This window comes from Echiichthys vipera (genome assembly GCF_963691815.1).
Source record: "Echiichthys vipera genome assembly, chromosome: 12".
Lineage (NCBI taxonomy): Eukaryota > Metazoa > Chordata > Actinopteri > Perciformes > Trachinidae > Echiichthys > Echiichthys vipera.
Window position 1 is genome coordinate 16,095,229 of NC_139837.1, and position 26,388 is coordinate 16,121,616.

The window sequence follows — 26,388 nt, forward strand, 5'->3', positions numbered from 1 at the left end:
CAGACATACCATCTGGCCAGTGGCGGATTAAGGTGGTCAGGGGCCCCGAGTCTACTGTTTGTTTGGGCCCCCACATTATTAATCATATTTATCAGAAAGTAGGAGTCCACAACCTGGAAAAATCCTGTCAATTTATGAATTTTCTTTAGTAGATCTTGGTCCTCTTGGTTGTTCTTTCAGTCGTTGTGCTTTTCTTTTTCCTGCTCCGCTATCACATTTCCTTTCTGACATTTGTATCCAGTAACAGTGAGTGATGCATCATTTGACAACAAAACTGACCTTATGAACCCGGCCACATGATGGCATCTGATTGGGTAAATGTGTTCCGCATATATCCAATCAGAAACTTTATTTCTAAGGGCCCCAATAGGAGGCAAGTTTTTTTTTATTTCCAGTGTAGTAAATTAAAAAAAATTAAAAATAGTCTGGCCAATCCGGGGCCCCTGCACACCTGGGGCTGCAGACTAGATCAGTCTGTGCATTAATCAACCTCTGCACCTGGCATTAAATTGCAAAGAGCTGGGATTGAACACATGACAGACATTGACTCATCATGGGTGCAGATCCTGGGGGGGCACATGTCCCCCTTAATTTCTGAAAAAACATGAATTGTCCCCCCCAATGAAAATATCCTAAATTATTCAAAATTGAACAAATGTATTTTCAGACTTCACATTGTTCACATTTTAGATTCACATCTAATTATTGAAATGATGGTAGAAATCATGTTTGACATATATATTTCTGACATCCATCTCTCGTCTCCTCCACTACAACACAGATGCATGGGCAGTTTCTTACAAAGACGCTGATGATCAGCAGGCTTTAAATAAAAGGGCTTCATATTTTGATATTCATCCATATCAATTAGTCATGCATAAAAAAGTCCCCTACACTGGGAAAAAAGGAAGATGGCGAGAAGAGCAGGGGGTGAGTAGACATTACATGCCAGAGACCCTTAAAATTATTACTAATATAACAGTTAAGTAAGCAGTGATACATGCTGTTGGCTGTTTAGGACAAATAAACAAGAAAGGTATAAGCACAGTAAATGATTCCCTGTGCGGTACTTTTTGAATGATAAGGCGAGCCCCCACGAAGTTGTGATTTATGGAGGCATGGTATGAGCTGCTGACATTGGATGTGCACCCATGTGACTCATGGTTCATCTTCTCTAACAGATGAGCTCTTATGGTTAGCACTGTCGCCTCACAGCGAGAAGGTTTCAGGTTCTCATCCCGACTGGGGGCCTTTCCTGTTTCGAGTTTGCATGTTCTCCCCTCGTCTGCGTGGGTTTTCTCCGGGTACTCCGGTTTCCTCCCACCATCTAAAAACATGCACATGTTAGGTTAATTGATGACTCTAAAATTGCCCTTAGGTGTGTGTTCGTCTCTATGTGACGCGCGATAGACTGGCGTCCTGTCCAGGGTGTACCCCGCCTCACGCCCGATGTCAGCTGGGATCGCCTCCAGCCCCCCGCGACCCCGACAGGGACAAGCGGTTGAAGATGAATGAATGAATGATTGCAAGGAGAGAGTAAATAAATGCAGTAAAGGGCTGACCTGCATTCAACCTCCAAAACTGGGATTGAACCCACAATGCAAACATATTGTAATCTGAGTCATGTTTCATCTTCTCTAACAGATGACCCCCCCTTTGAAGTAGTGAACAATGTTATGTTCTGTGCACTTCCTGCAATCGTTCATTGTACAGAGGGGATACATTTTGGAGCAGCCTGACAGAATATGTATCCCTTATCTAAACTTTTCCAGGAAAGAAGAAACTACTTAATATTCACCACAGTTATTTGGCACATTCTGGAGTATTCAAAACATAAAACACTTCGTGGTGAAGCAAAGTTTGTTCGTTTCAGAGAGGGGATACATTTCGTGGCAGGTTGAGACTGCGAATGTGTATCACCCTTAGGCATAATCTGAAATACTGGTAAAATAATATACTTGGTTTCAGGGTATCACATATTGATTTTAGAGAGGAGATTTTTAAAATACCTTTTTTACATTTCTACTCTTCTAGACAGTGAGTGTGACAATGTCTGCAGACACATTTGATGACATGTAATCTTGTAGGCCTGGATATTAGGTTATAATTTTCAAAATAAAGTAACATAAGGTAAACAATTTACATGCGTAGTGGACATCCTTAGAGTTACATTAGAGAGTGTCTTATTCTGCTGGTGTCTCTAGCAGTGATTTATATGCAGTAGAGAGGCTCTGTTGCATGGATTTGTGGCGTGATAGAAAGCGCAGCAATGGTGTCTCCTTGGCTTGGACATCAGCAAGAGAAATCCAGGGAAACAGTCTTTGTGGGGGAGAAAAGAAGGTGGAATCAGAACAGACAGGTCTACACATGACAGAACTACATGTATTCTTGGGCTGCACAGTGTTGCACTCACTCCTCTGTATGAAGGGAAGTTTCATATGACGCACTGATGAAACTGTGCACGTTTAATTTCACAGCCTGTGGCCTTTTCTCTTCAAGGACGCTGTTAATAAGAGAGAGAGCATCACTGGATCCCAGACCGGCAGAGGTGCAGATATTTAGCAGGCTGTACAACACTGCACACACCCAGTTCAGACCCAGAGAGATGCCACCTGAATATTGAAATTACACATCAAACGGTTAAATAAAGAAATACAGCTTAAAGTCTTATTCCGACGCAAAATCATCCCATGGTCTTATTCGGCACTTGCATACATCAAATAAGCCATCGAGACAGTTTTTTTTGTGTAACAACTATTATCGAGATATCCCGGAGAGTTGCTAATAGTCGGACGTGGCTAACACTGATTAGCTCGGTGCAGCATGCTGAACGCATGAAAACAGCTTTTTTTAACCACTAATACTGCTCAAAATAACACCAAACCTCTGCAGTAGCATGAGAAGAGTCCCCACATATAAAACAAGCACCAATGGGCTCCTTCCTTTGGGATTGACTTTGGTAATCGACTTGAATGGACTTTACTACGAGAGGAGCTGGTACCGCGACCATTAGGTAAGTCTTTATAACAGTCATTTAATAAACTCTGGGTTCACTAACTACGTTGTTGGTGCTCTGTTTTATGTGTAGGGACTCTTATCATGCTACTGCAGAGGTTTGGTGTTATTTGGAGCAGTATTAGTGGTTAAAAAAAGCTGTTTCAATGCCTTCACCGTACTGCCCCGAGCTAATCAGTGTTAGCTAGGGCCGGCTGTTAGCGACTCTTAAGGATTTCTCCGTTAATAGTTCATACACAAATAAAACTTTTTCGATGGTTTATTTGATGTATGTAAGTCCATGGGATGATTTTGCGCCGGAATTACACTTTGATTAATGTAAATTATGTTAAATCAAGGGTGAAGCCTAAATCCTAGTTCAAGTCCGCAATAATGAAACATAGACATACCGCTCGTTGTAAGAGGACACGATGCTTCTATCAGCAGAGGATCTGTCAAAGCCGTCGCCGGATGAGTGCAGGACAGCCACACATCTGAGGTGTCACAAGCGATAAAGTCATACTGTGGTTTCAGAATAAAGTCATGTCCGAGAAGCTGTGCCAATCTGAAATAAAAGGTCAAAAGAGAGGGATTCAGTGACTGAAAAAGCAACAATGTGCAGCATGTGTATAAGTGTGAGAGTACCTGGTGACAGGCACACCAGAGGTGAAGCTGTAGACAAGGCAGCGCTTTGACAGCTGAGAGTGGAGATCAGCACAGACTTTGGGGAGTTGAGAGGGTAGACAGCAGAGGAACAGAACATCTGCCCACGCTGCCAGTCTGCGATTGTCAAAGAAGCACTCGACTCCTGTGCAGATGTATTCCACTGACGTAAGGAAGCAACAGGGCGAACGCAAGGACAGTAAGTAAGGCGCGACTCAGTTAAATCAACTCATGAGTGACTTGTGAATATCAAATCTTCTCACTACTCTTGAGCATGTTAATGTATTGGACATTACATGGCACAGTAACATCTTATCTAACTCTCCAAAAACCTTCAACAACCTCATGTCTGGAATAACGGATTGAGGAGCATTATAAATGAAAGTCACATAGTATCGTAACTGGCATTTAGTTCAGTCTTTACACAAATACACATATCTGTTTTATACACAATGCTTCAAAATCTTTATGTTATTTTCTATGAAACTCATGCAACACTAATGTAATCGTCTGATACTTTTTGGGACATTGGGATTAGGATTATTGGCTTCTGACAACAAAAGCCTTTTCACTTGCAGAAGATAACACAGTTACCGTGTTTTGAGTCAAACACACTGCCCGATTTAGTAAATTTCCCGACATCAGAAAAATGATTTAACTTTGATTTGGATTTTTGAGGGCCCTATTTTGTCATTGTAAACCCACCTGGCCTTCTACTGGATATCTTAATGTGTGATGGTTTGATGCCAGTGTTTTCAAGGAGGGAGAGGAGCAACTGTTTCCCCATGTGACCCATCCCAATTATCCCAACGCAAAGGTCGCTGTCTTCTCCTGATGCCAATGAGTCTCTGTTTGCAGAGTGACTTTTGATGATACATCTGTAAATGTAAACGTACACAGATCAGAATGACAGTAAAGTATGGTCAAAGTTACTGTAAAGTTCTTCCTGTGTGTCACAGACCTACAGATAAATTACCTCAGTGACTGGACCAGTTTACACAGGAACGCTGCGTGCGCGCACCCGCAAAACGTCAGTCCAGCCGAGCGTGCACGGAGGTACAGTAGGTCTTTCTCCTCCTCGGTCAGTCCACTCTCGAAAGAAAAGCTGCTCAATTCAGCGGATACGTCCACCATCGCCTCTACGTTTCCACAACAATGAGTTATTGTTTATTATTAATTATTCGACAGAGGGGGTTATTTTCTGAAAGTGGAGAATCCCTCCCTTTACAACTCACAACATTCGCCTCATATCCCCGTTTCCATGGCAACAGGACAACTTCCGATTTAACGGTTTACATATTTCAAACGCTCCGTTTTTTTTTTTCTCAAAACTTTATTCAAAACATTTCGCAATCATCAAAAAACACTACAAACATGTTCATAAGGAATTATTGACAATACAATAAGGGACATACAAAAAATAAAATAAATTTAATTTATTTAAAAATAAAGTAGGCAGTACATATATGATAAAGTAAAAATATTTAAGGCTTTTTTTTTAAACAAGGGGGAAAACCAGTTTAATTAGTTAGTGGGGAAGTGTTTAAAAATGTTATATAATTTTTGTGCTTTAGTTCCATTCATCAACTTTAGAGATTTGGCAAACGCTACATGTTGTTTTGGGGTAAAAATAGTTGACTCATATTAAAATTAGAGGAAAAGTTTAATCGAAAGAAAAACTAAATAAGTTTAATCAATTGGGAAAAAAGGTTTTTCTTTCTTTTGTTTGGCCAAAATCTCCCATCTCAGGTGATTACTAGAAACACTAGTCAAGAAAAGAATCATACACAACCACAATTTATTCTGGTGGATTTAACCATTTTTATTTCCATTTCATGCCCTTTAATACAAATTCAACTGTACAGTTATGTACAAGAAATATTTTCCTGTCCACATTAACAAGAAAATGGGCAAATCATGTCTGCAACACAACATTTCACGCCAAATATCAATAGTCCAACATACACTTAAAAAAAAAAACACAATTGTGCAGAATATTAAGACTTCGCTTCAAGATTTTGACTAGATACAGTTTCTTGTGTACATTTGTGTCAACAGTTTGAAAATGTGAGCAGCAGACTGACACAATAAAAGATCTGAAACTATCTTTAAATTTTAAAAGCAACTTTTCTGAACAGCAGCTTTCGTGAAATTACACAACATTGATCACAGCTCAAAATAAAATGAAACTTCATAACAAATGTGGGTATTCTTCCCCTGTGTCACTCATTTGAACAAGTAACCCTTAGTCACTAAAAAGTGCTGATAAGGTAACTTCACACATTCAGTTTCTGTACTTGTTCTCTTATATTTGCATGAAATGTTCTACATTAGGAATATTTACAGTAAATAATAAAGCCCACATACAGTACATTATATAAATTAAGGGTCATTACACCTATAATATAGTGTTAAGAGGATAACGTGACCGCACACAGCTTGTAAACGGAGCTGCTTGAGAATGAAGCAAATGTTGCGCCTCATGAGACAACAGCCTATTTCCTCATTGTTATGATTTTATATTTATAATGCCGTTGTCAATCCTACGACAAAACATAAACTACATAAAGACGATATGTGGCTCACTAATTCATCACTCATCTTACATCCCTTTGATTAAACATACAGTTAGATGCTGATAACCATGAAGGCACTGCGAGGGAACTGGTAAGCCGACATAAGCTGAATCACAGCAGCTCAGACTGCAACAAGATGAACAGTATTTTATTTACACCAGGGCTCTATGTGCACATCTGAGATGTTACTCTTTAAAAAAAAAAAAAAAACACTCGGAAGAAAGTTTCCAACACAAATTCTTTAGCTGTTGCTTCTGTACAATCACGGTTTCAGGTAGCCTATGGCAACAAGAATTACTCCTCGCCCTGCCTCCATTTCTGAGACTCCTCCTGGCGAGCATCAGGGTGAATCTGGTTCCTCATCCCACCCAAGACGTTGGAGGTGGCTTCCGTGGCCATAATAAGTGGCTTGACCACTGCGGGTGGCAGCTGCCGCAGAACTCCACCCACCGCCCCCGTCATCCCGCGTTGCTCGTGCTCCCGGGTGGCCGTGTCATAGATGGTCAGGGCTGTGTCTGTGATGCCCTGTGGACACAAAATCATTCAAAACAGAGTTTTTCTTTCCTTTGACTTAACTGAAGTGAAAATATTGGTCATTTTTGCTTTAGGGTTGTTTACCTCTTTTACAACAGTATAGGCTTTGGCTACACCTTCTCTCAGGTCAACGGGCTGATGAGCCAGTCCATAATGGGAGAACCGTTTTATTCTCTTTGTGTCTCTCTCATCAGGCACTGGAGACACCATGTCATACGCCGTCTCTGCGGCTGCCTAAAAATGACAAAGAAATACATTTGTCTGATGTCTCATGAAGGCATTAGTAGTATGTGCATACTTTTTCTAGTAATGGTTGAAAGAAAAGTTTACCTGGATGGTCCGAACCATCCTGTTGGTGAGCTCCAGAGCAGCCATAGCAGTAGAAGTTCCAAAGGAGGCAGTGCCGCGCTGAAACCCACGGACGATCCTACCATCTTTCCTGTACTGCTCAATGGGGAGCCAGACCAAATCCCTGAATCCCTGAACTGAACAGAACATTACAGGTATACGTTACCTACAGTAATTGAAGAGAAAATTAACGTCAATAGTAATACAAAGATAAGCAGTAAACACCCTAGCTCAATGTATTACTTGCTATAGTTTTTATCATTTATGATAACTATTAAAGCACACTGTGGCAACAAGAAACATGTACCCGAGTTCAGTACATGTACTAACCTAGTTGTACCAGAGAGTGGATAGGTCCCACACCACCCAGTAAGCCTGGAAGCTGGTTCTTCTTTATGTCATTTAGCCACTCATTTATTGCATAGGAAAACAGCTTATCCACACCTAATAATCTGAAATACAGACAAGTATTAGATTCCTGTATTCTTGTATAGTATTACACACTTGATAGGGACATATCATGCATTATGGTGTGTAAAGGAAAATTCTTCTATTACCTGCTGAGTCCAAGATTGTAAATAATAAGCAACATAGTTTGATGTATTACTGAGATAAACATACCCTTGTCTATAGCACAAGCGCCTTAGTTTCAGCTCTGAACAATTAAGCTGCGTCAACCCGATAATGATCCCCGCAAATGTTCCCTAAAACAGAGCAGGCATAAAATCATTCAGCACAGAAGCACAAATGAAATAATATTGAATTACTACATAGCAGTCTTAGAGCATGTACCTGCTCCATTGCAACATGTTTCCCATGGTAATCCAGGCGAATGGGAACCTCAGAAATAAATCGAAACTCCCTGTTAGGAAAAGAAAACGTTACCAAACATTAAAAGAGCAATTATATTATTTCTTCAAAGGGATTTCAGTGTTTAGTTGAACAATGACCTAAAGAAGATCGGTTGGTCTGTAAAGGAAGGAGCAGAGGCTTCATTATCATTCACTTCCTCCCTGCCAGATGTGGAGAAACCATTGTGGCTCAAACGTCTCTGAGCCGGCACTGAGATGATTGGGGCCGGGTCCTGGCTGCTGCCAGCGTGCTTGGAGAAGCTACAGGAGATCTCTGGGGCGGCCGCTTTTTTTGTGGAAACACAGACAGCTGCAAAACAAAATATTATCATATTAGGAGAAGGCCTTTGGGGTCGCGCAAAAAATCTAGTTATTGGTGCTGGTAACTTGACTTTGATATCGTTTCCTGAACAATACTCTTTTTAATACCAATTTTATTAAATCCTTGCGTAACAAAGTGGGTTTTTTTCCTGCATGCCTCTACGTTTAACATTAGACAGCCAATCATCAGCATTATTGGAGCTTTACTCCTTAAGGCCCCTACATATGATACACGGAAGAACTGATGTTTAAAGCCCCGGCCGTTCCATTCATTTCCTATGGAAGAGGCGGTAGCGCCCAAGGTAGCTGCATGCACCCCTGCACTCAAGAGTTCAAATCAGTTAAACTTTGACCTTGTTGCCACTGACATTTCAAAAGCGCAACCAATGAGATAGAAGCTTTGAGTGTGACGTTTATGTTTCCAAGGCAACCAGAGAGCGACATCCAGCAGGTAAGAAAGATGGAGGAAGAACTTATTGTGTGTCCGAGTTTCCCAAAATATTTAACGTTACATTAAAGTCGTTTCACGATATCGGAAGAAAACGTAATGATGGAGGTTTATAAGTAGTCATATGGAGGCAATTCACTCAGTGCCTAAAAGTCAAAGTTCTGAACCTAGCCCTATTTTGGAGCCAGTATTTGCAAGTGAAGATTATGTTAAATGTTTGAGTTCAAGGCACATAATAAAATAATAAAATTTACCTTCTTGAACAGGTGGTGAGAAAAACTCAACTTCTGTAGCAAGACTGGTGAAGAAGTCCTTCAAGAAGAACAGTGCATCCTTCAAACAAAAAAAAAAAAAACGTGGCTGTCACTTTAAAGTAACTAACAATGCTGATTAACATCTTCAATACAATCATCTGTATCAGAATCTTTTACCTGATCAATATTGAGGCGAAGAGGCATCAGGGAAACACGCAAACAGCACTCCTGAGGAGCCTGGCCTGACTCAGGACACATGTGCAGTGCCTTAACAGTCAACTAAGACCAAAAGCACACTTCAAGTTACACAAGGTCAAGACTTGATGAAGTTAATGTGAGTGTTGCCTTCCTCACCATGTTAGAATGGGCTTTTCGGGGCATTTCTTTGCTAGAATACAAGTAGAGGAACTTGTTCATCTGTGAGGTAGCAAGTCTGTCTCGAATCTCCAAGTCCTGCACAACAAACACCTGCCGGGACACTGGCTGATCCATTGCTGGCCCACAAGCCACCTGGGCCTGTGGGTACACCTCATGCTGAAATCTCACCTACAGAAAAGGTAAATGGTAAATGGTGAAGAAATTAAGGTATTTATGTGATCTGTATGAGAGTAATATCATAAACAATCCCTGCATGCGAAGAGGAACTTTACCTTGCTGAGCTGTATCTCCATCAGGACATCAGGGTTCCTTCCTCTTCCACCTCCTGCCCGCCCTAAAGCCCTGGCCTGTCTGACTGGAGTCTGAGAGGGGGAGCTATGGGGTGTAGACCTGCATGGTGGAGTAAAAGGATAAAAATTAAACAAGTTTCCCATTGACTACATTTAAAACAGTGTGTCAGCAGTTTCATAGTTAATGGCTTACCCTCGACTTCTGGCGGGAGAGGCTGTGAAAGTGGCACTTCCAAAGTCTTTCCCACCATAAAGGTGCCAGATGACCGAGATCTCCTTGATGAGGTAGCGCACCTCTGGGATGGGAAAGTTCATGGCTCCACCCCTGGAATCACTCCCATCTAGAGGCTGACTGAAGTAATCGTCTTTAATTTCCACAGGATCTGAGGTAAGCTGCTTCACCACTGGCTCCTGATCAAGATCCTGAAAGACATATTGCTTACAGTGAGCCTGCAAAGATTTTCAGACTTCTTCTTTACAAAGCCACAACCTGGTATATTCTGACCTCTCCTCTGGAACCTGGTGTCTCCAGGATACAAAAGTCGTCCGTCTCTAGGGCCAGGGTAGGGACAGGTGTAATGAGAGGAGAGTGAAGCATGGGGTAAGTGGGGCTCGAATCTTGGTTAAAATTCCCACTTTCATCCGGGAATAAGAATAGATCTGAGCGAGGCGGGTCATGGTCTTGATACCGCTCCTCGTGTGCACCTATAGATGTGTGAAAAAGTATGAAATGTAGTTAAGTTATATCATTCATGGAGCTAAAACTTTTATTTTTACATAACAAAGTCTTCACCATTCTGCTGCAGCCCTGGTGCATGCTGCCCGTCAGTCTCCTCCATAGCTTCACTCATCAGATCCTGTAACATCTGCTGATCAGTCTCAGCGAGCAACAGGGTCTGAGATGTGGGCCGGCTAGGAAACTCCGCCTGTCAGAAAACACACCCAAAGTAAGCGTGTATGAGCTGGAGAGGTTATTAAACCTGTAGTAGCTATGTAATATGGGCTCATGGTGGCGTCGATGCTGACCCTGGTCCGTTGTGTAGTGCTGCTGTGTTTGGCCTCTGGTTCTGTGGGGGGCAGTAAGTCTCCATAGCTGGCTACGTACTGGATAAGGTTCATGAGGGCAGCACAGGAGTCTGAACACGTTCTAATGTGGATAACATCACTGGAGCAGCGCATTTCAAATCTGGGCTCTGACTGTCACCAATGAGACAATAAAAAAAGAAGATTCACACATTTTTTCAACATTATTTTCAAGAGAAAACATTACATTAATGTTATTTAGAGACAACTCTTACCAACTTTCCATCCACTCCAGGTTTGACAGCTGTAATTCTCAGCTCCAGTGTTCCCATGTCTACCACTTGGACATAGTCTGTGACAAAAAAACCCGAACAAAAGCAAACATTGTTCAAAGTTGATTTTAACATTTCAAGCAGTTTGTTAAAATCCTCAATGAAGTCAAGTTACCTCGTGCTAAATTTACAGAGACGGCGTTACTCTTGTCTGAGAGGAACAGAGCCGCTTCGTCCAAAATGATCCTGTGCAAAAACATATTATTCAGCAAAAACAACTTATTCTAAGGCTCAATTACAATCACATCTCTCAATTTTCATACCTGAGTGTTGAGGAAGAGAGGTCTAAAGATACACTGCTGGAGATGCTAAAAGTCTCTACAACCAGCAGTAATCTGAGTGGCAGGTAAAGGGGTCTGTCAAGAGAAAAACTAATTATTATACACACACAGATAACTAAAAACTCATTATTTAGTTGGAGGTCTTAAGTCTATTTTACCTGTAGTCTAGAGAGCAGCTCCACAGGTGCAAATGTAGAGTGGTGACAGACGTAGGGGGGGCGTAACCCAACACAGGCTCATCAGACACATTCAGAAAGTCAATAATCTGTTGCACAGAAATTGGTATTAAGATTACAAATGTGTGGTTTTATAGCATCATATTTCCCTCAAATGCTCTCTGAACATTTATGTGAAGGCAATAAAGAATAAAAGAGGTTTTGTAAGAGTAAGGGAAGTGGTCGCTCCATCTTGGCGTACCTGGTCATACCAGCCCAGGCTGGGAGGGACCACTCTGTGCTGGAGTGTGGCTCCTCTCACTCCAACAGCAACCAGAAATTCCTGCATAAAAAGGCCCAAAGTGTCATCAGTGAGGAGAAAACAAAAAAAGAAAACCACTGATATACTTTAAACATAAGTTCTTCCAAATAAGGAGAACATTGACTGGATGTGGCTGACACAGATGATACTGCAGTTTTCAGGAATAATTCAGTAATCAATATATAATCACGTCTGGTGAAAAAATACTATCTTGTGAACACTAAACCACCTTCCTAACGTGGGGTCAGAAGCCCTCCAAGGGCTAAAGTTGCAAGTTGATTATCAGGATAAGAAAGTTCTTGACTTAGACTTAGAATTCTCTTTATTGATTCCTTTGGGACGACTACCGCAAGGAAATTGAATAAATTGAGTAAAGTTTTGCTAAACAAAATTCTGTAACTGTAGCTATAATCTTTGATTTTTCTTCTGAAATACTGGGTAGTTACTCATCTTAAGTCCTCTAAAAACCTTTCAAATGTAACATTCTGCAAATCACTCTATTGGTGAAACGGCTCATGACTCACTGATCTACACAACATGACTCTCAAGGTGACGTTGCTTCATTTTAGGGAGCCCCAGTAATCCAACAAAGCTCCACAGACAAAGAATCTATCCCAAGGTAAACTAAAGCTGTTCTTCCAGCCAGCACTGCCTTTTTTCTCTCTATCAGTCAATGATTTGAGTAACCTACCTTAACATTGCGTTCTGCGTTTTGTGAGGAGATTTTGATGGCAACAGACACCATACTGCGGGCCTCCAGTCCAATACCCTCTGAGGGCGTTGAGGATCTCTCAGGAGGTGTCTCGGATTGGTAGATGGTTGGCTCCAACCAGTGGGGATGTGTCCTGCACGGTAACTTGACATCTGAGACAGAGGTGCCTCCATCCACGAGTCCTGAAGCGAGTAACAGAGGGAGACGTCAGTGAAAGAGGCAGTAGAAGTACATGAATGATATAACAACATTGATGTAGACAGTATATTAGTTGCATAATAGTACTCTCACATTATCACCAAGTATAACATAGACACAACTGCATAAGAATAATATTGTAGTGAATATGTGCAGTCGGTTTACCTTGATGATACATGCAAATATTACTGGTGTGGAAGCAGATGTAGTGCTGGTCTTTATAGCCTTCGTACTGCGTCACACTGAACAGTACACCATTTTTCACCTCCAGCCAGAACTCGCCATGTTTGTTTTTCAGGACAGTTTTATCCTCCTTCTGTGAGAGAAATGGAAACTCAATCCCAATATCCATAAGACAAGATACGAGTGATATCAAAAAGGATGTGAGGTTACCTTAGCATTAGTTTGAAGAGCCACCAGGCCATGATTGACACTGATGATGACAGAGAACAGGCTCTGGGAGGTCTTGCTCTGGGCTTTGGGCTTTTTCTTCTTGCGAGACCTGTGGCCAAGGTCCGATGCAGGACAGTAATAGTGCATGGTCTCCTCCTCTGAGCCACTGGTCTCCTCTGTAAGCACAAAACAAAGCATGTCTATGAAGTGACAAGCTGCTGGTTGTTTAAACATGACTTAACATTAGACATTTCTACTACAATTCTAAGAGTGAAAATTCATGGAGATTCATGTTTTATTGTCTCACCCTCGGGACCAGTTGAGCGGAACTGGCTGAAGCTGTCCTTTGAGTAAGTGTTGATCAACTGACTGGCGACAGAGAGTCCAACTCCATATGGCATGCTTTCCACCGTCTCCACTGGAGATGGAGCAGTGGGCTCCCACAGCAGCAGGTCATTATTTATCCTAAAATTTTGAAAATATGAGTTTTATGTATGGAACAGGTAGGGGTTAAGTATCTAAATAGGCATCTCATATCATCTTCCATGGCTATGAACACAGTTTTTGCTTCTTCATTTTGACAATCCGCTCTTTTCAACATTTTGGCCGGAGGTCATAAGACCTGTCTCAAATGAAATATAACATCTATTCAAAAAAAAAAACAACAACAGAGTGCTACAAAAAAATACTGATTATCTCATGATTTTCATCTACAACAAAACACATTTATACATGTGCAAAAAACTTAATTGCTGTACTGGCCTACTGTATAACACAAACATTAACAAACATGTTCTGCCATTTCTGTACCTGTTGTGTAGTTTTTCATAAAAAGCCTTGCCGGGGAGTAGTAATTGTACATTGGGGAAACACAACTCGAGGATGAAGCGAGAGTTGTTCATGGTTTTTTCCTGGAACTCTGTCATCTCAGCAACATCACCAGGGATGATCATCTGGAGTAAAAAAAAAAGAAAAACACAAAAAACACTTAACATGGGCTTGTCACCACCGGCTCTGTCAACAGGTAAGGTATGCAAAGCAGTGCTCATGTTGCTGTTTGCATAATGATGCATCTCTTGCACACTATAATACATTAACCAGAGGATACCCTCGCTCCTGAATGCAAATACATTCACCTGCACAAAGCCACCTGCTTGGAACCAATGCCATCATCTAAACCAACAATTCTTCAATTCATTTTTTTTTTCAAACTATGAGGAAATATGTGCTACAACATGTCTTATAGTGTAACTGAAGGTTTATGTTGTTTTCCTAACATCAAGCGTGTGCATTGATAATATGATTTATAAATGCCTATGGGTCCAAACGGAGGGCAAAAATGTTAAACTAAGAAATGCAGTAATTTACTGTATATTTACATTTTTGATGAATGTTGCCCTTTGGCCATGACCTACCTCTTCATTCTCATACATAACCCTTCGTGACGAAAAGGGTGATGGCTCTGGTTTCCCGAAGTCACACACATCCTTCAGTGAATGGGCAGCCCCTTCCTCCTCTTCCTCTTCAAGGGAATGGTCCTCAGCTCCCTCGTCATCTTCAGCCGTGACCCGCTCAAGGATTGAGTGGACAGCAGTGGGGTTCATCTTCAGCACAACCCTGCTCAGAGAGATTCAGTATCACTCAGAGGTGCCCCTGAATGGACAGTTCAGATTGAGGTTGGTTAGATGAACTTACCTTGGCCAATCAAATTTTACACTTTCAGATGTTGTCATGTCTCCATCCATTGTGTGGGACACTCTCAGGAATCGGGAAGCCGGTTGATCCGGCTCCTCTTGAAATTTTCCTGTGCAATGCAAAAAACAAAGAAAAACGGTAAAAGAGCAATTCCTCGATTAAAAAAAATCTTTGGAGGGAAGTTTACATCTTTTCTCCTTTAGACAACATACCAATAAGCTCCCTGAAAGTGAGCTCCATTTTGGTTTGGTCAGGAGAGCTGCCACCCATGAACTCCGTTTTCACTTCCAAGTCTTCCAGCTCCAGGTAGAGTACTTCCTTCTGAAGGGACTTCTTGAACCAAGGGCCCCTCTCCTGATCTGAGCGCAAGTCAGGAATGGGGAAGCGGATTGCAAGGCCCAGCAATGGGGCATTGACAGTCAGCGATACATGACAGTTGGAGGGAGTATGGCTATCATCAAGGAAAACCTCTGTAAAGGCCTTATGCTGTGAAATGAATTTAAAGAGACAAATAATTATATAAACAAGCCTAAAAATATGCAACTGTTTTACCTTTTTAATCTAAGTTTAAGGCAGCTGTGATGTATTATTATTGTGACATATATATGAGATATGAATGTTTCTAAATACTGAATTGAATTATTGGGCCCCCTTACCAAGCTGACATGTTTATTATAGGATGTGTACATGTGAGAGGCCATCAACTCTGTGGTGGCCAGCTTCTGAGGTTGTAGCAATGAGTTGAGACGGTCTACGATGCTGATGTCCAGCTCAGAGTGCACGGAGCCCAGCTCCACCTGGATCTCAGCTTTTCTGGGAATGGTGCTGAGGCGAACCTGGCCACCCTGCACAGAAAACCAAAGGATGGTCTGAGTAGAAGCCTGACAGTGATGCAGATCATGTGTTTGAGTGGTAAGTGCTGTGGTTTCATATTAGACTAATAAAGGCTGTTACCTGAGGGCCTCTGCGCTCAGCCTGTTTGTAAAGCAGGTGAAGGCAGGTGGTTAGCGCTGCATCAGCACTGGCCGTGGTGTCAAATGTCAGGAGCTGAGGTGTGACAGAGAAACTAGTGAGAAACACTATTAATGTCATGCCAGCTGCAGCTTTTAGGTGTACTGAATGTAGAGGCATTTTATTAACCAACCGAAGCTCAGAGCGGTACAAAATGTGCTTAGCTCAAGCTCTCTAACCTCAGTGTACTGAATGCCTCTTTGGGAGCCACCAATGACAGCCTCAGAGGGGAACAGACACTCCAGAAACTCCATCTGGTTAAGGGAGACATCAGTACTGAAAGTCCGCAGGCTGGATCCCTGACAGTGCTCATAGTTGATCTTCAGGCCCTGACCCACAAACCTGCAAGTATAAACCCAGATGAGACCTACATAAACACTTAAAGAGATACTCATAAAGAAACCCATATCAATTCACATCTGTGTCATGACAATGTGGGCATTGTGCTCAGATGAACAGTGTTCGGTCTGTTGCCCCGTGTGATGATGCGAAAACGTGACATTTGGCGAATTTTGGCAGATCTCCGTTGCTCCGATCTGAACCAAACACCTTTCATCTGAACACAATTGAACACAATGCCACAATTGCCATGACACAGACCTGGAATGAGTAAAGTGTCTCTTTAAGTATAACCTTGCCCGAAATTAATTAGTGAAAAATAAAAGTGCACCTCAGATGGTCATGGGGGCATGCCTGGTTAAAGACTGTACGAGACTGAAGGAAAGCATCTGGGGCGAGCTGGCCTGGGCCCACCATGCTGAAGAAATGTGCAGCCATGGGGCCGAGGGGACTGGGTGTAGCACCTGGAGGTGGCAGTGGGTCGATGTGGAGGACTGAAACAGCCAGGCTACTCAGTGTTACTCTTAACACCAGCTCTGGCCTTGACTCATCACCATGAGTTTTGGATGGATGGGCTAAAATACAACAAAGGCAGGTATACAGTATATATAGATACTTCAAGATCACTGAGGTGAAATGATTTGTGCAACAGAGGGCTGAATGTTGGTATGTTTTCATAGAGACAAGCACTTCACCAGCTGATTTTACTTATTATCATACCATCAACCACAGATAAAGATCTAATCAGGAAGATGTGCTGATGTAATCTTTGCTGAGAATGAAAACGTCTTTCCCTCTCTTCAGCACATGGCCACAGAGCGACTAATAGTTAATAGTGGAATGTGTATAAAGTGTGTAAAAATATACAGAGATATTGTGTTACGTACAAGTCTGTCTCAGTAATTTTTGGGGGAGTTGTGAATCCCGGGACTTGAAGGGAGTTTCCTTAGTCTGCTTCTCTCTCTGTCGTGGTACATCCATGTAATCATCCCACAGAGCCTACAGACACAGATGATGTGAGACAATGTAATAACAGCAACTCATTAGGAAGAATTTTACCACAAAAACTAAAAGACACACACACGTGCACACATGCACATACACGCACACGTCAATTATATACCTCCTAAGGATTTCAGTGTCTAACAGAGTAACTAGAACGCCGAGAACTCTTGTGCTCAACCACATTCAATTTCAATATGTCTTTATGACTGTAGTCAAAGATATGAAGACTTACTGTTGCATTTCCAGGGGGAGATTCTCCTGGTGAGGCAGAGTAGTTGCTGTTGAGTGACAAATCCAAGTCAACGGTGGGTGGTTCACCCAGAGGAGGAAGGGAGGACAAGCTGTGAGACATATCCATGTCTGCCATTGAGAAGAACACATCATCTACACCAACAAAAAAAAATAAAGGAAGGGACAAAGAAAGAACATATTCCATTAGATGCAACCATGATATATAGTTTCTCTGAAAGGTCAAGCGTTAGGTGATAGTGTTTTAGTCCAACCTCGACTAGACACAGTTCTGGTGGTCTGACTCTCAAAAAGGTCGGGATCTGTCCCTGGCACAGCGGTGTCCTTTTTCAGGCAGCGGTTCAGTTCCATATGGAGCCGATACTCATCTTCTTGCTGTATGGGTCGGCTCTTTCTATCCTTGGCCCACTCCTGTGCACCTTCACACAAAGAATAAGACATATGATAATTCACTCCACTCCTTAGTAACTCATTTGGTGACATTATTTCTCAGTTTGATCCAAATGTTCTCTATCATGAATCAACAGAGGGGTGCTCACCTCCACCAGAGAAAGCTCCACACAAGTCCAGAAGAAGATGAACTTGCCGTGGGGACAGCAGAATAATAAGTGTATCAATATGTCCAACAACATCCAGCTGAAAAGCAAAGCATGTGAAAACACCCTAATCAAGATCATTTGCCCCAAGATCATAATACTGATTAAATATTCAGGATATCTTATGATATTTTGTAATTACGAAATGCTTAGTTTACCTTTGCTCCAGGCATAGCTATGTTGTTTTTCAAAGTGAGGGATAACTCAATTTTACCATCGAGGCTCCCAACCTGCACCGCTTCAAAGGGTGTTGTAGAGGAAACAGGCTCTGTAAACTGGGGATGAGGCTCACATATGATTTTGGGATTCCAGCTAGGGGAGAGCTTTGGCTCAGTGTCCTGCATAATAAGAGATATGTTTTTAAAAAAGGCTGTTACATAAATACATACACTTTTATACCAGATTCCAAAAACTCTCATCACCAACCGTTGGTGTGGGTGAAGATTTACAACCAGCACGGGACATATCTGAGAATTCATCCCAAAATACGGTGATGCCTTCCATCTGCAAGTTTTTATGTGCAAATGTGGTTGGCTGATGCACATTCACACTTGAACTCTCCTCGCCTGTTTCATCGCAGTAAACAATCCTGAAAGCAACCACAGAACACAGTTAGCTTGACAAGGACCTGTAGTATTACAGTGAAGGTGAATGCATCACATGTACTACATATCAAGGATATCTTCCATACACTTAGCTGCAGCCTTTTTTACGGCATACAACAATAAATAAAAACAATGGTATTTTTTCTGATTCCTCTTATCTACACCCCTAGATTTCAAACTGATGGTTTGAAAATATTTAGAATATTTGTGAAGTTGTCTGGTTTTCCATTTCCTGTCCAAACTTACTTTCTGATTCGAATCTCAAGGGCGATTCCAGTTTTAGAATTTTCAGGAATGTGTTCGACTCGGAGAACAGTATCCAAAAATGTCACTTTGACTCTTCTCAGAACTGCAAGATAGGAAAAGAAGTTACTATACACAATACTAGGCTGGTAAACCACTTTAAATGTTACCCACCAGTATAGACAGAATGTACCTGTCTCTATAGTTTCAGCAAACTTCTCCAATCCCTCAAAAGGCTGGAAGCTCTCTCCCATATCGTCGGTGAGTTTCTGGCTGAGGCATTCTTTGGCAAGCTGCATGCTGCTCGTCATAAAACTGGACCAGTACATGGGCTCGGTGCCAGATGCTGGAGGAACAGCCAGTGACACAGTCATCGACTTTTCAGAAAAAATCCACTCTTTAAAATCTTAATCTTAATCTTAATAATTTTGCATTTCCATCTATACTTTTCAAAGATGGTTTTGTGCTGAACATAATGCAGCCTTTCCTTACCCACTCTCGGTCTTGGTCTGAGCACCATCTCCAAACCCTTGACCTCTAGAGCACAGTTTTCATGCAGTAGGGCTGCCCATGGAACGGTTAGAGAAATTGTCTGGATGAACCCGGCGATGACTTCAAAAGGAGCATCTGCCGTCTCTAGGAGCTCATTGAGTGACTGAGGGAAAAGAAAAAAAGTCTGAAGTCTCCAAGTTCCTACAGATCCAGTGTTTAAATAAAATAAATTAAGCTGCTACTGCCTGTCACAAAGATAACAATACACATACCCATTTATCCAATGGCACTTGTGCAAGTGATCCAGTGCCTTGATAGAGGTCTAAACTGAGCTGATCCAAGCTCAACTTCTCCTGCAGAAAGTTGCCAAGGTACCTATGCAGGAGGTATCTGCAGGCCCGCTTCTTGATGGACTCCGAAAACGGCCAAGGCATCTTAACTCAATAGGTGAACAATACACGGCTAATGAAAGGGATCTTGAGGCTCTGCAACCGGAATGCTGTAGCTACTCAGACAGCTATGAATTAATCTCTGGTGTTACGGTAACAGTCATCCTGTCGACTTAAAGACATTGAGAAATCGTGAGCTCAAACACCCTTCACATCCCAAGATTAGGGACACTTTGGAGGATGTGTTGACACTCAGGGATATGTGCGGGAATTGGTCCGACTCCAGTTTGCTGCTCCTACAGAAAAACACACACACATATGGTCCCCCCCTTTGTAATTTGACACTTGACACAACATGAGTCTTGACACACAATGTTTTCAACACAGCCGAAAACAACAAGGATCATTAATGCGTCAGTTTTAGACAGAGACAGCTTTAAATTGCTCCTAGTTGGCATTAAAAGGTCCAGTTAACATTGAGTTATTCTAAGCACACATGTATCATTCCACAGCCAGTGTAAACAAGCCAAACGCACTTGCGAAATAACTGTTAGCATGTCACAGGTTTGATGTCAACAGCTACCATTAGCTATGTTTACTTATACAGAGCTGTCATCGAAGTCAAGAGACGGGATTGCGCCAGCAGCTACACAAAGGCATGCCATTAAAGCTAATAGCCGGTTAGCAAGGTTAGCGACATTAGCATCCCTGAGAGCCACTACTGTCTGCAGAGTGAGGCAACATTAGCACAGCCGGCTAACGTCAGGCTAACCCCTAAAATACAACATTTCTCAAGTTATCTACCCTCACACTTGAGAAGTGCACTGCCAACAAACACGTTACATATACACACCAGCGTAATGTGAAATAAATACATATAAAAGAACAGAGTTAAGGGTATAAGTGCAGCTGTTAAATTACCTTCTGTGTGAGTTGTTTACAAACACTTTCATGACTCCGCACCAACTGACACACTCCGGAGGGTGGGATTAGGAAGCGACGTCATCCCAGGGCAACTCAGCTGTTTGGAAAGATATCGGTTATTATTATTATTAATTATTATTAGCAGCAGTAATTCATTTTTTATTATTTTATTTATCTATTCATTTATTTTGTTTAGTTTTTTTAGTTTATATCTGAGGTTATTTGTTCCGCATTCCGTGCCAATTGGCGGCGGTAATGCGCCAGAAAGTAGTTTGCCAACCGCCAAAACTAGGAAAGAAGAAGAAGAAGAAGAAGAAGAAGAAGAAGAAGAAGAAGAAGAAGAAGAAGAAGAAGAAGAAGAAGAAGAAGAAGAAGAAGAAGATGGATATGACGTCACAATAGTTTTTTATTAAAGATTCAAAAGAGTTTCGTAACTATTTCGAGTCTGTCCAAATTATTAATAATAAGAAATGTAATTATACCACTGATGAGTTACATTCTTTTTAAAAAAGAAAAGTAACAATACAACCCAAGTTTTAATTTAATCTCTTTGTATGTATTTATTTTTGCTTTATTTATTGTTTTCTTCTATGCCTCTGTATTTGTATTAAGTATCTAAGTACTCTTACTTATGTCATGTCATTATAATTTAAAAATGTATTGTTTATTGAAAGGACAATTGACTGTTTTTATATACATTCCTGTAATTGTTAAGTACGATGCCAAACTGTCAAATGTTTGTACTATTTTTTTTTCAAAATTTGGACTGGAAAGTTTCAAAACTCTTGAAGTCCTACATTTTTTCATAGAAAAAAAATGATATATATGGAAAATATACATGGAAAATTATAAGATGAATGTGGTGATAATATTGCGGAAATTGTTTATCCATAAAAACAGATATTTAAAAACATTCCCTCACTTCCTAGTATTTAAGAGATTTTAACACATATACGAAACCCATTGATGAAATGACAAGAAGAATGCAACAGTTTTAAAAATATTATACTCAAATAAAGGTTATCTAACGTGAACTAAACCCTTTTGTGAAGAAACAAAACGGTGACACAATCCCTGTTTAAACAATTATCTGTGGGATTTTAATGCAAGGTTACAAATGAACACTTTGAATATAAATATGGGATTTCCCTTTGTTTTGTCTGTTTTTTGTTTGTTTGTTTTGTTTGTTGCTTAGCCTTTTATATCTGTCTCATGTATCCACATGCAAACATTTGTGGAATGGATTCACTTGTTTAACTGTACTAAATAAAATGTACTGAATTTTGAATTATTTACTACATTTTTTTATGGAAATCATTTTTATATTTTAATATAATTTAATTTAATATATTTGTATTAATTTTTATATTTTAATAATAAAATAATGATCAAATTATGCTATGTCATATTATGTTTATTAAGTTTAATCTGGTGAATATTTGGGATTGTTAATAATTAGTAATAAATCCATTTTAGTGTCACTTTTTTAACAAAACATTTTATGACGTCACAACATGGCGGATCTGCGTGGACCACGGGAGACTTAACGGCTCAGGATTCATTTCCAGCTCGTGTTTTAGACATTAAACAGACAAACTAGAGATAAAGGACGCCAGGGTGTGCGTCCATGTGAGTCCGGTGTCCGGTTTTCCACAGATCCGAGGCTCGGGAGCCGGTTAGTGACGCTCATTTGACTGGATCCACGGAGAGAGCCGTTGGGCTGAAGCTTAACGGAAGAGCAGACGAACAACAGCGAAGGTAAGAAACATGAACGTGGTTATAAATGATTATAAATGTAACACATCGGATCAAATGAGCCTGTTTAATCATCAAAAATCACGTTTAACATGTTTAACTAAGTGACACACGCGCATGTACACAGAGGGATCAATGCTAAGAATTATTTCCAACACTTAAACATCAAAAATCATAATATTACACAACTAGAAAGCGAGATACATGATTTAAAAATACTATTATTTTATTTTTGACATGTCTGAAAAGGAGTTGGGAGAAGTGTACATTTATTTCATCCCACCCCCTTCTCCATAATCCATTGACTCGTTAAATTGTTACAGCTTCCTGTCACATTATTTATTTATTTATTTATTTTAAATTCCAAACTCAATTTCTTTAACTGTAATTAACAAGTTTTTTTTTTTCATATATTCCTATCAAATACATACAATACAATCCCTTTATTATAAAGGACTGACAGGAAATCGGGTGAGAGAGAAAGGGGAGGGGGAGACATGCAGCAAAGGGAGGACCTTCAGCCTCTTTACATGGGGCGACTGCTGTAACCACTGTTCCACCGCCCGCCCCAGTTAATTGTATTTAATAAGAAATTATAAAGTTATTGATATATTTTAGTGTCGTATTGGTTTTGCTACCATTGACGAGTGGGGATTAGTTTTCCCCAGTTTCCCAATATTTGTAGCAAATGTTAACCATCTTACAGTAGATCGGTCTGTCTATTAATCAATTAACCACATTATAACATTTGCATGAAACTCACGTATTAATTTAATAACTGATGTCTGACAGAATCACAGTACCAGCTACACAAAAGGGTTACTCCGAGTCCTCAGGATGTTGATGTTTTTAATTGCATAGATTAATAATGTAGTGTTAACGTTATTGCATTGGTTGTCTTAGAAGGCGTTTCATACTGTGATGGAAACCAACTATGTAAGTTAAAGTAAAATTACAGAGTAGGCTATTTTTTCTCTACTACAATTCAGAGGGAAACATTTGACTTTTTACTCCACCTTATATAGGCAGATGTAATTACTAGAAACTCTAAAAATGAAGACTCTGCAGACAAAACATTTACAGCAGTATAACTTGCTGGGGATTCTTCTTTACTTTAAGGAACAGTTTCGATGCAGTGGTTTTGGAAACAGGGTTTTGCTTGTAATCATTGCTGCATAGTAGGTTAATCTAAATACTTCCTACTTAATGGAGGCATATGTGCCTTTGTGTAAGTCTTTTTACTATTGTTTAATCTGGCGATTAGCCCAAAACAGCATTAACGGTTCCATCTAGAAGACGTAATAAATTACAAGCATCTATTGAAATCTATCTAATTCTAAACTGACACCATGTGTTGGTTTAATATACAATTACAGACGACAAACAAACCATAATAATACCTTCTCCTACCGTAAAAATGACCGATCCACTGTGTTTTACCACATCAGAAAGGTTAAGTAAAGGTTGCGGCATCTTTCACAATCGGTGGGTTCATTAGCGTGGGCTTATTGCCCTTAAAGGCATCCAGCCCTGATGACAGCCAGGTGTGAGACAACTGCGTTAACAAATGTCACGAATCACAAATAAATGCTAGGGAGGACAAATAGTGGAATAATGGAATAAATGGGCCGCCAGTTATTAGTCGCTATTTAGCAGCCTGTTATATTCAATGAGTGAAGCGTCTGAATGACTGAGGATACCTCAACACCAAAACCTGGCCGGTGCAACTGGACTTTGAGCATTTGGGAGATGAAATCCGGAAAAAAATGAGTCAACTCAGCATTGAGATATGACCTAAACATAAAGACTAGAATGTTTTTCGTACCAGGCCTTAAAAAGGTTTAATTATGCTGTGAAACGGCCTGTTCAACATGGGGGTCAATGAGAAACTGCTCTATTATGAAACCTGCCCCTAGTGGACATCCACTAGGGGCTTTGATTGGCGCTTGGTCCAACTACATTTTGTTCATAAAGCTACACACACACGATCAACTACTCGTAAGAGACATTTCAACTTTTCAACTTTGCAAAAAGGTCACACAACAGTCAGAGGCATGTTTGTTTCAGTTCTTTTTTCTTTAGACAATGCACTATGACAACCCTGCTCATGTTGTAATGTTGTGTAGCTGTGTTATGTTTTAAACGTTTTATGACCAGATGTTACAGGTGTACTTTAAAAGACTTTACTGCAGACTCATTATAGGTAATACTTAACAGGTAGTCCAGTGAATGTAGCTTGTGCCGATGGCAGAAAAGAACTGCTTGTTCTGACAGTCGTAGTTTACTGAGAGCTCTTTCTTTCATTGTGCCAGTCAGCATTTTTTAATAGCATACAGTAACATCTGGGCTTCAGCTGAGTCCGTGAGTAATATTGTTGTTGTGTTACAGGGGATGGAGATAGACTGCCAGCCCGAGGACTCCATCATCTCTTCATTTGATGAGGAATGCGTTGTGCTTGGTGACGTCAAGGACATGAGGTTGGAGGCAGAAGCGGTGGTTAACGATGTGCTTTTTGCCGTTACTGAAATGCACGTGTCACAAAGTCTCAGCAGCGCGTCAGACGTGGCCCACATCAATGTGGAAACCAGAGAGGGGACCCGCTATTGTCTGGAGCTCACAGAGGCAGGACTAAGGGTAAGCTGCATCAAAGTGAGGCACAGTATTTTTCTTGTTTTATTACTCATTGTATACACATTTTTACAATAAATCACTCTGCCCAACAGGTGGTGGGCTATGCCTTCGATCAAGTGGATGAGGACTTGAGCACCCAGTATCATGAGACCGTTTACTCGCTTCTGGACACGCTGAGTCCGGGTTACAGAGAAGCCTTTGGGAATGCTTTGTTCCAGCGGTTGGAGAGGCTGAAGCAAAGTGGACAATAAAAAGGAACAAGATGCTGCACAAGTTGTACAAGTGGAATAGAGGGTGATGAGTGGGTATATTTGGATCTGAACCAATAATAACCAAGTCTGGTCAAATATTATAGCCTATTATGTGACATCCACCTGCCTGGCTACCACTACAATAAGGGGTGCCCAGCCCCATCGACGCTGCTTTGTTCTGACTTTCATCTCATGCTAGTTACTTAACTTCAGTGACTGCTAGGGATTGTCTGTATGGGGTCTGTTGCAATGCTGTTGACTTTTACTGTGGAAAGATCTTCCAGCTTCCATGATACAAATTTGTAACTGCACAGTGTTTGAGAATTCTGCACCTTTTTGTAATCCTCAAAATGATCTGAGAAAGAAGCAGGTTACAGAATATTGATCCACTTTCCTCCTCTGCTCGCACTGAAGCTGCCACCTGATATCTGCTCAAATATACCCAGCTCGTTCTTATTCAGCAGGTGTCGCAGTGAAAGAGCCAAAGCTATATTCTTTCACCTCATATCTACTGCCTTAATGACTGACTTTTGGTTAAAGTACAAAAAATATATATAATTCATTGACTCATGTTTTCCTTTTTGAATTGACAAAGGGTTTTTTGTTTTGTCTTTGAAAGTTGATACTGTATCAAGTAACAATTAAGTTGATTTGTTAGATATCACTTTTGCATAATGCATTGCAACTCTTTTAGTGCCCGTCTTCAAACTTGTCAGATCACACAGCATTTGTTTATTCACCTCAAGAGCTGCTTTAAAGTCTCCGTTTATTGTACATGTTATGCAGCTCGTACTTCAGAGTTGAGTCAATTTGAAGACATCTGTTCCCTTTGGATTCAGACTGTGATTCCTTGCTGCTGGCCTTCGTTCGAGCCAATAAATCCTCAGACTTCTCACTTCATGTTTACCTGATGAATATCTACAAATGTCCGACAGGAGACACATCCAGGTAGAGCGGAAGAAAGAAACTCACTTTGAAATGAGAACAGAGGTTTTCCCTCATCACCTAGTGAATGCATTGTCAATTGCTGGTTTGGGGGTTAATTCATTAAATTAATTACAACATGTGTGCAGGATAAATTGAAAAGCACAACTCTTACTAAAATAATTCAGTCATAAGTCAAACAATGC

General features: G+C 40.8%; 3 protein-coding genes across 3 annotated transcripts; 1 reads left to right on the top strand and 2 right to left on the bottom strand.

Moving 5' to 3' along the window:
• Positions 1 to 2,183: 2,183 nt before the first annotated feature.
• noxred1 (NADP-dependent oxidoreductase domain containing 1) lies at positions 2,184 to 4,791 on the bottom strand (the record flags this gene model as incomplete). The annotated part of the gene is made up of 6 exons (XM_083924590.1): positions 2,184 to 2,319; positions 2,414 to 2,612; positions 3,405 to 3,559; positions 3,640 to 3,820; positions 4,363 to 4,535; positions 4,634 to 4,791. The coding sequence occupies 6 exons, from the start codon at positions 4,789 to 4,791 to the stop codon at positions 2,184 to 2,186; spliced, it is 1,002 nt and encodes a 333-aa protein (XP_083780716.1).
• Positions 4,792 to 5,500: 709 nt separating this feature from the next.
• On the bottom strand, positions 5,501 to 20,664 carry atg2b (autophagy related 2B). Its single transcript, XM_083924047.1, has 43 exons — positions 20,619 to 20,664; positions 19,581 to 19,993; positions 19,309 to 19,471; positions 19,010 to 19,162; positions 18,820 to 18,922; positions 18,395 to 18,557; positions 18,127 to 18,306; positions 17,912 to 18,008; positions 17,627 to 17,791; positions 17,356 to 17,507; positions 17,006 to 17,117; positions 16,450 to 16,693; positions 15,959 to 16,121; positions 15,723 to 15,815; positions 15,425 to 15,613; positions 14,981 to 15,254; positions 14,769 to 14,877; positions 14,489 to 14,690; positions 13,884 to 14,026; positions 13,381 to 13,538; positions 13,074 to 13,249; positions 12,846 to 12,996; positions 12,462 to 12,664; positions 11,711 to 11,791; positions 11,452 to 11,558; positions 11,276 to 11,368; positions 11,128 to 11,198; positions 10,956 to 11,032; positions 10,684 to 10,854; positions 10,451 to 10,583; positions 10,163 to 10,362; positions 9,851 to 10,080; positions 9,640 to 9,757; positions 9,344 to 9,535; positions 9,167 to 9,268; positions 8,990 to 9,068; positions 8,066 to 8,276; positions 7,908 to 7,977; positions 7,737 to 7,819; positions 7,446 to 7,567; positions 7,098 to 7,252; positions 6,852 to 7,001; positions 5,501 to 6,758 (listed from the first exon to the last, which is right to left on the bottom strand). The coding sequence occupies exons 2-43, from the start codon at positions 19,740 to 19,742 to the stop codon at positions 6,528 to 6,530; spliced, it is 6,231 nt and encodes a 2,076-aa protein (XP_083780173.1). The 5' UTR covers positions 19,743 to 19,993; positions 20,619 to 20,664; the 3' UTR covers positions 5,501 to 6,527.
• A 1,479-nt stretch (positions 20,665 to 22,143) lies between these two features.
• gskip (gsk3b interacting protein) lies at positions 22,144 to 26,079 on the top strand. The gene is made up of 3 exons (XM_083924151.1): positions 22,144 to 22,379; positions 24,765 to 25,010; positions 25,100 to 26,079. The coding sequence occupies exons 2-3, from the start codon at positions 24,768 to 24,770 to the stop codon at positions 25,256 to 25,258; spliced, it is 402 nt and encodes a 133-aa protein (XP_083780277.1). The 5' UTR covers positions 22,144 to 22,379; positions 24,765 to 24,767; the 3' UTR covers positions 25,259 to 26,079.
• The last annotated feature ends 309 nt before the right edge of the window (positions 26,080 to 26,388 follow it).

What these genes read in the sequence shown, in the direction of transcription:
- gskip (XM_083924151.1), top strand. Translation starts at nt 24,768, where the DNA reads ATGGAGATAGACTGCCAGCCCGAGGACTCCATCATCTCTTCATTTGAT. An exon ending in TCACAGAGGCAGGACTAAGG is followed by an intron (nt 25,011 to 25,099) that starts GTAAGCTGCATC and finishes TCTGCCCAACAG; the next exon opens with GTGGTGGGCTATGCCTTCGA.
- atg2b (XM_083924047.1), bottom strand. Translation starts at nt 19,742, where the DNA reads ATGCCTTGGCCGTTTTCGGAGTCCATCAAGAAGCGGGCCTGCAGATAC. An exon ending in GCACTACACAACGGACCAGG is followed by an intron (nt 10,584 to 10,683) that starts GTCAGCATCGAC and finishes GTTTTCTGACAG; the next exon opens with GCGGAGTTTCCTAGCCGGCC. An exon ending in GAAAAGCCCATTCTAACATG is followed by an intron (nt 9,269 to 9,343) that starts GTGAGGAAGGCA and finishes TTTTGGTCTTAG; the next exon opens with TTGACTGTTAAGGCACTGCA.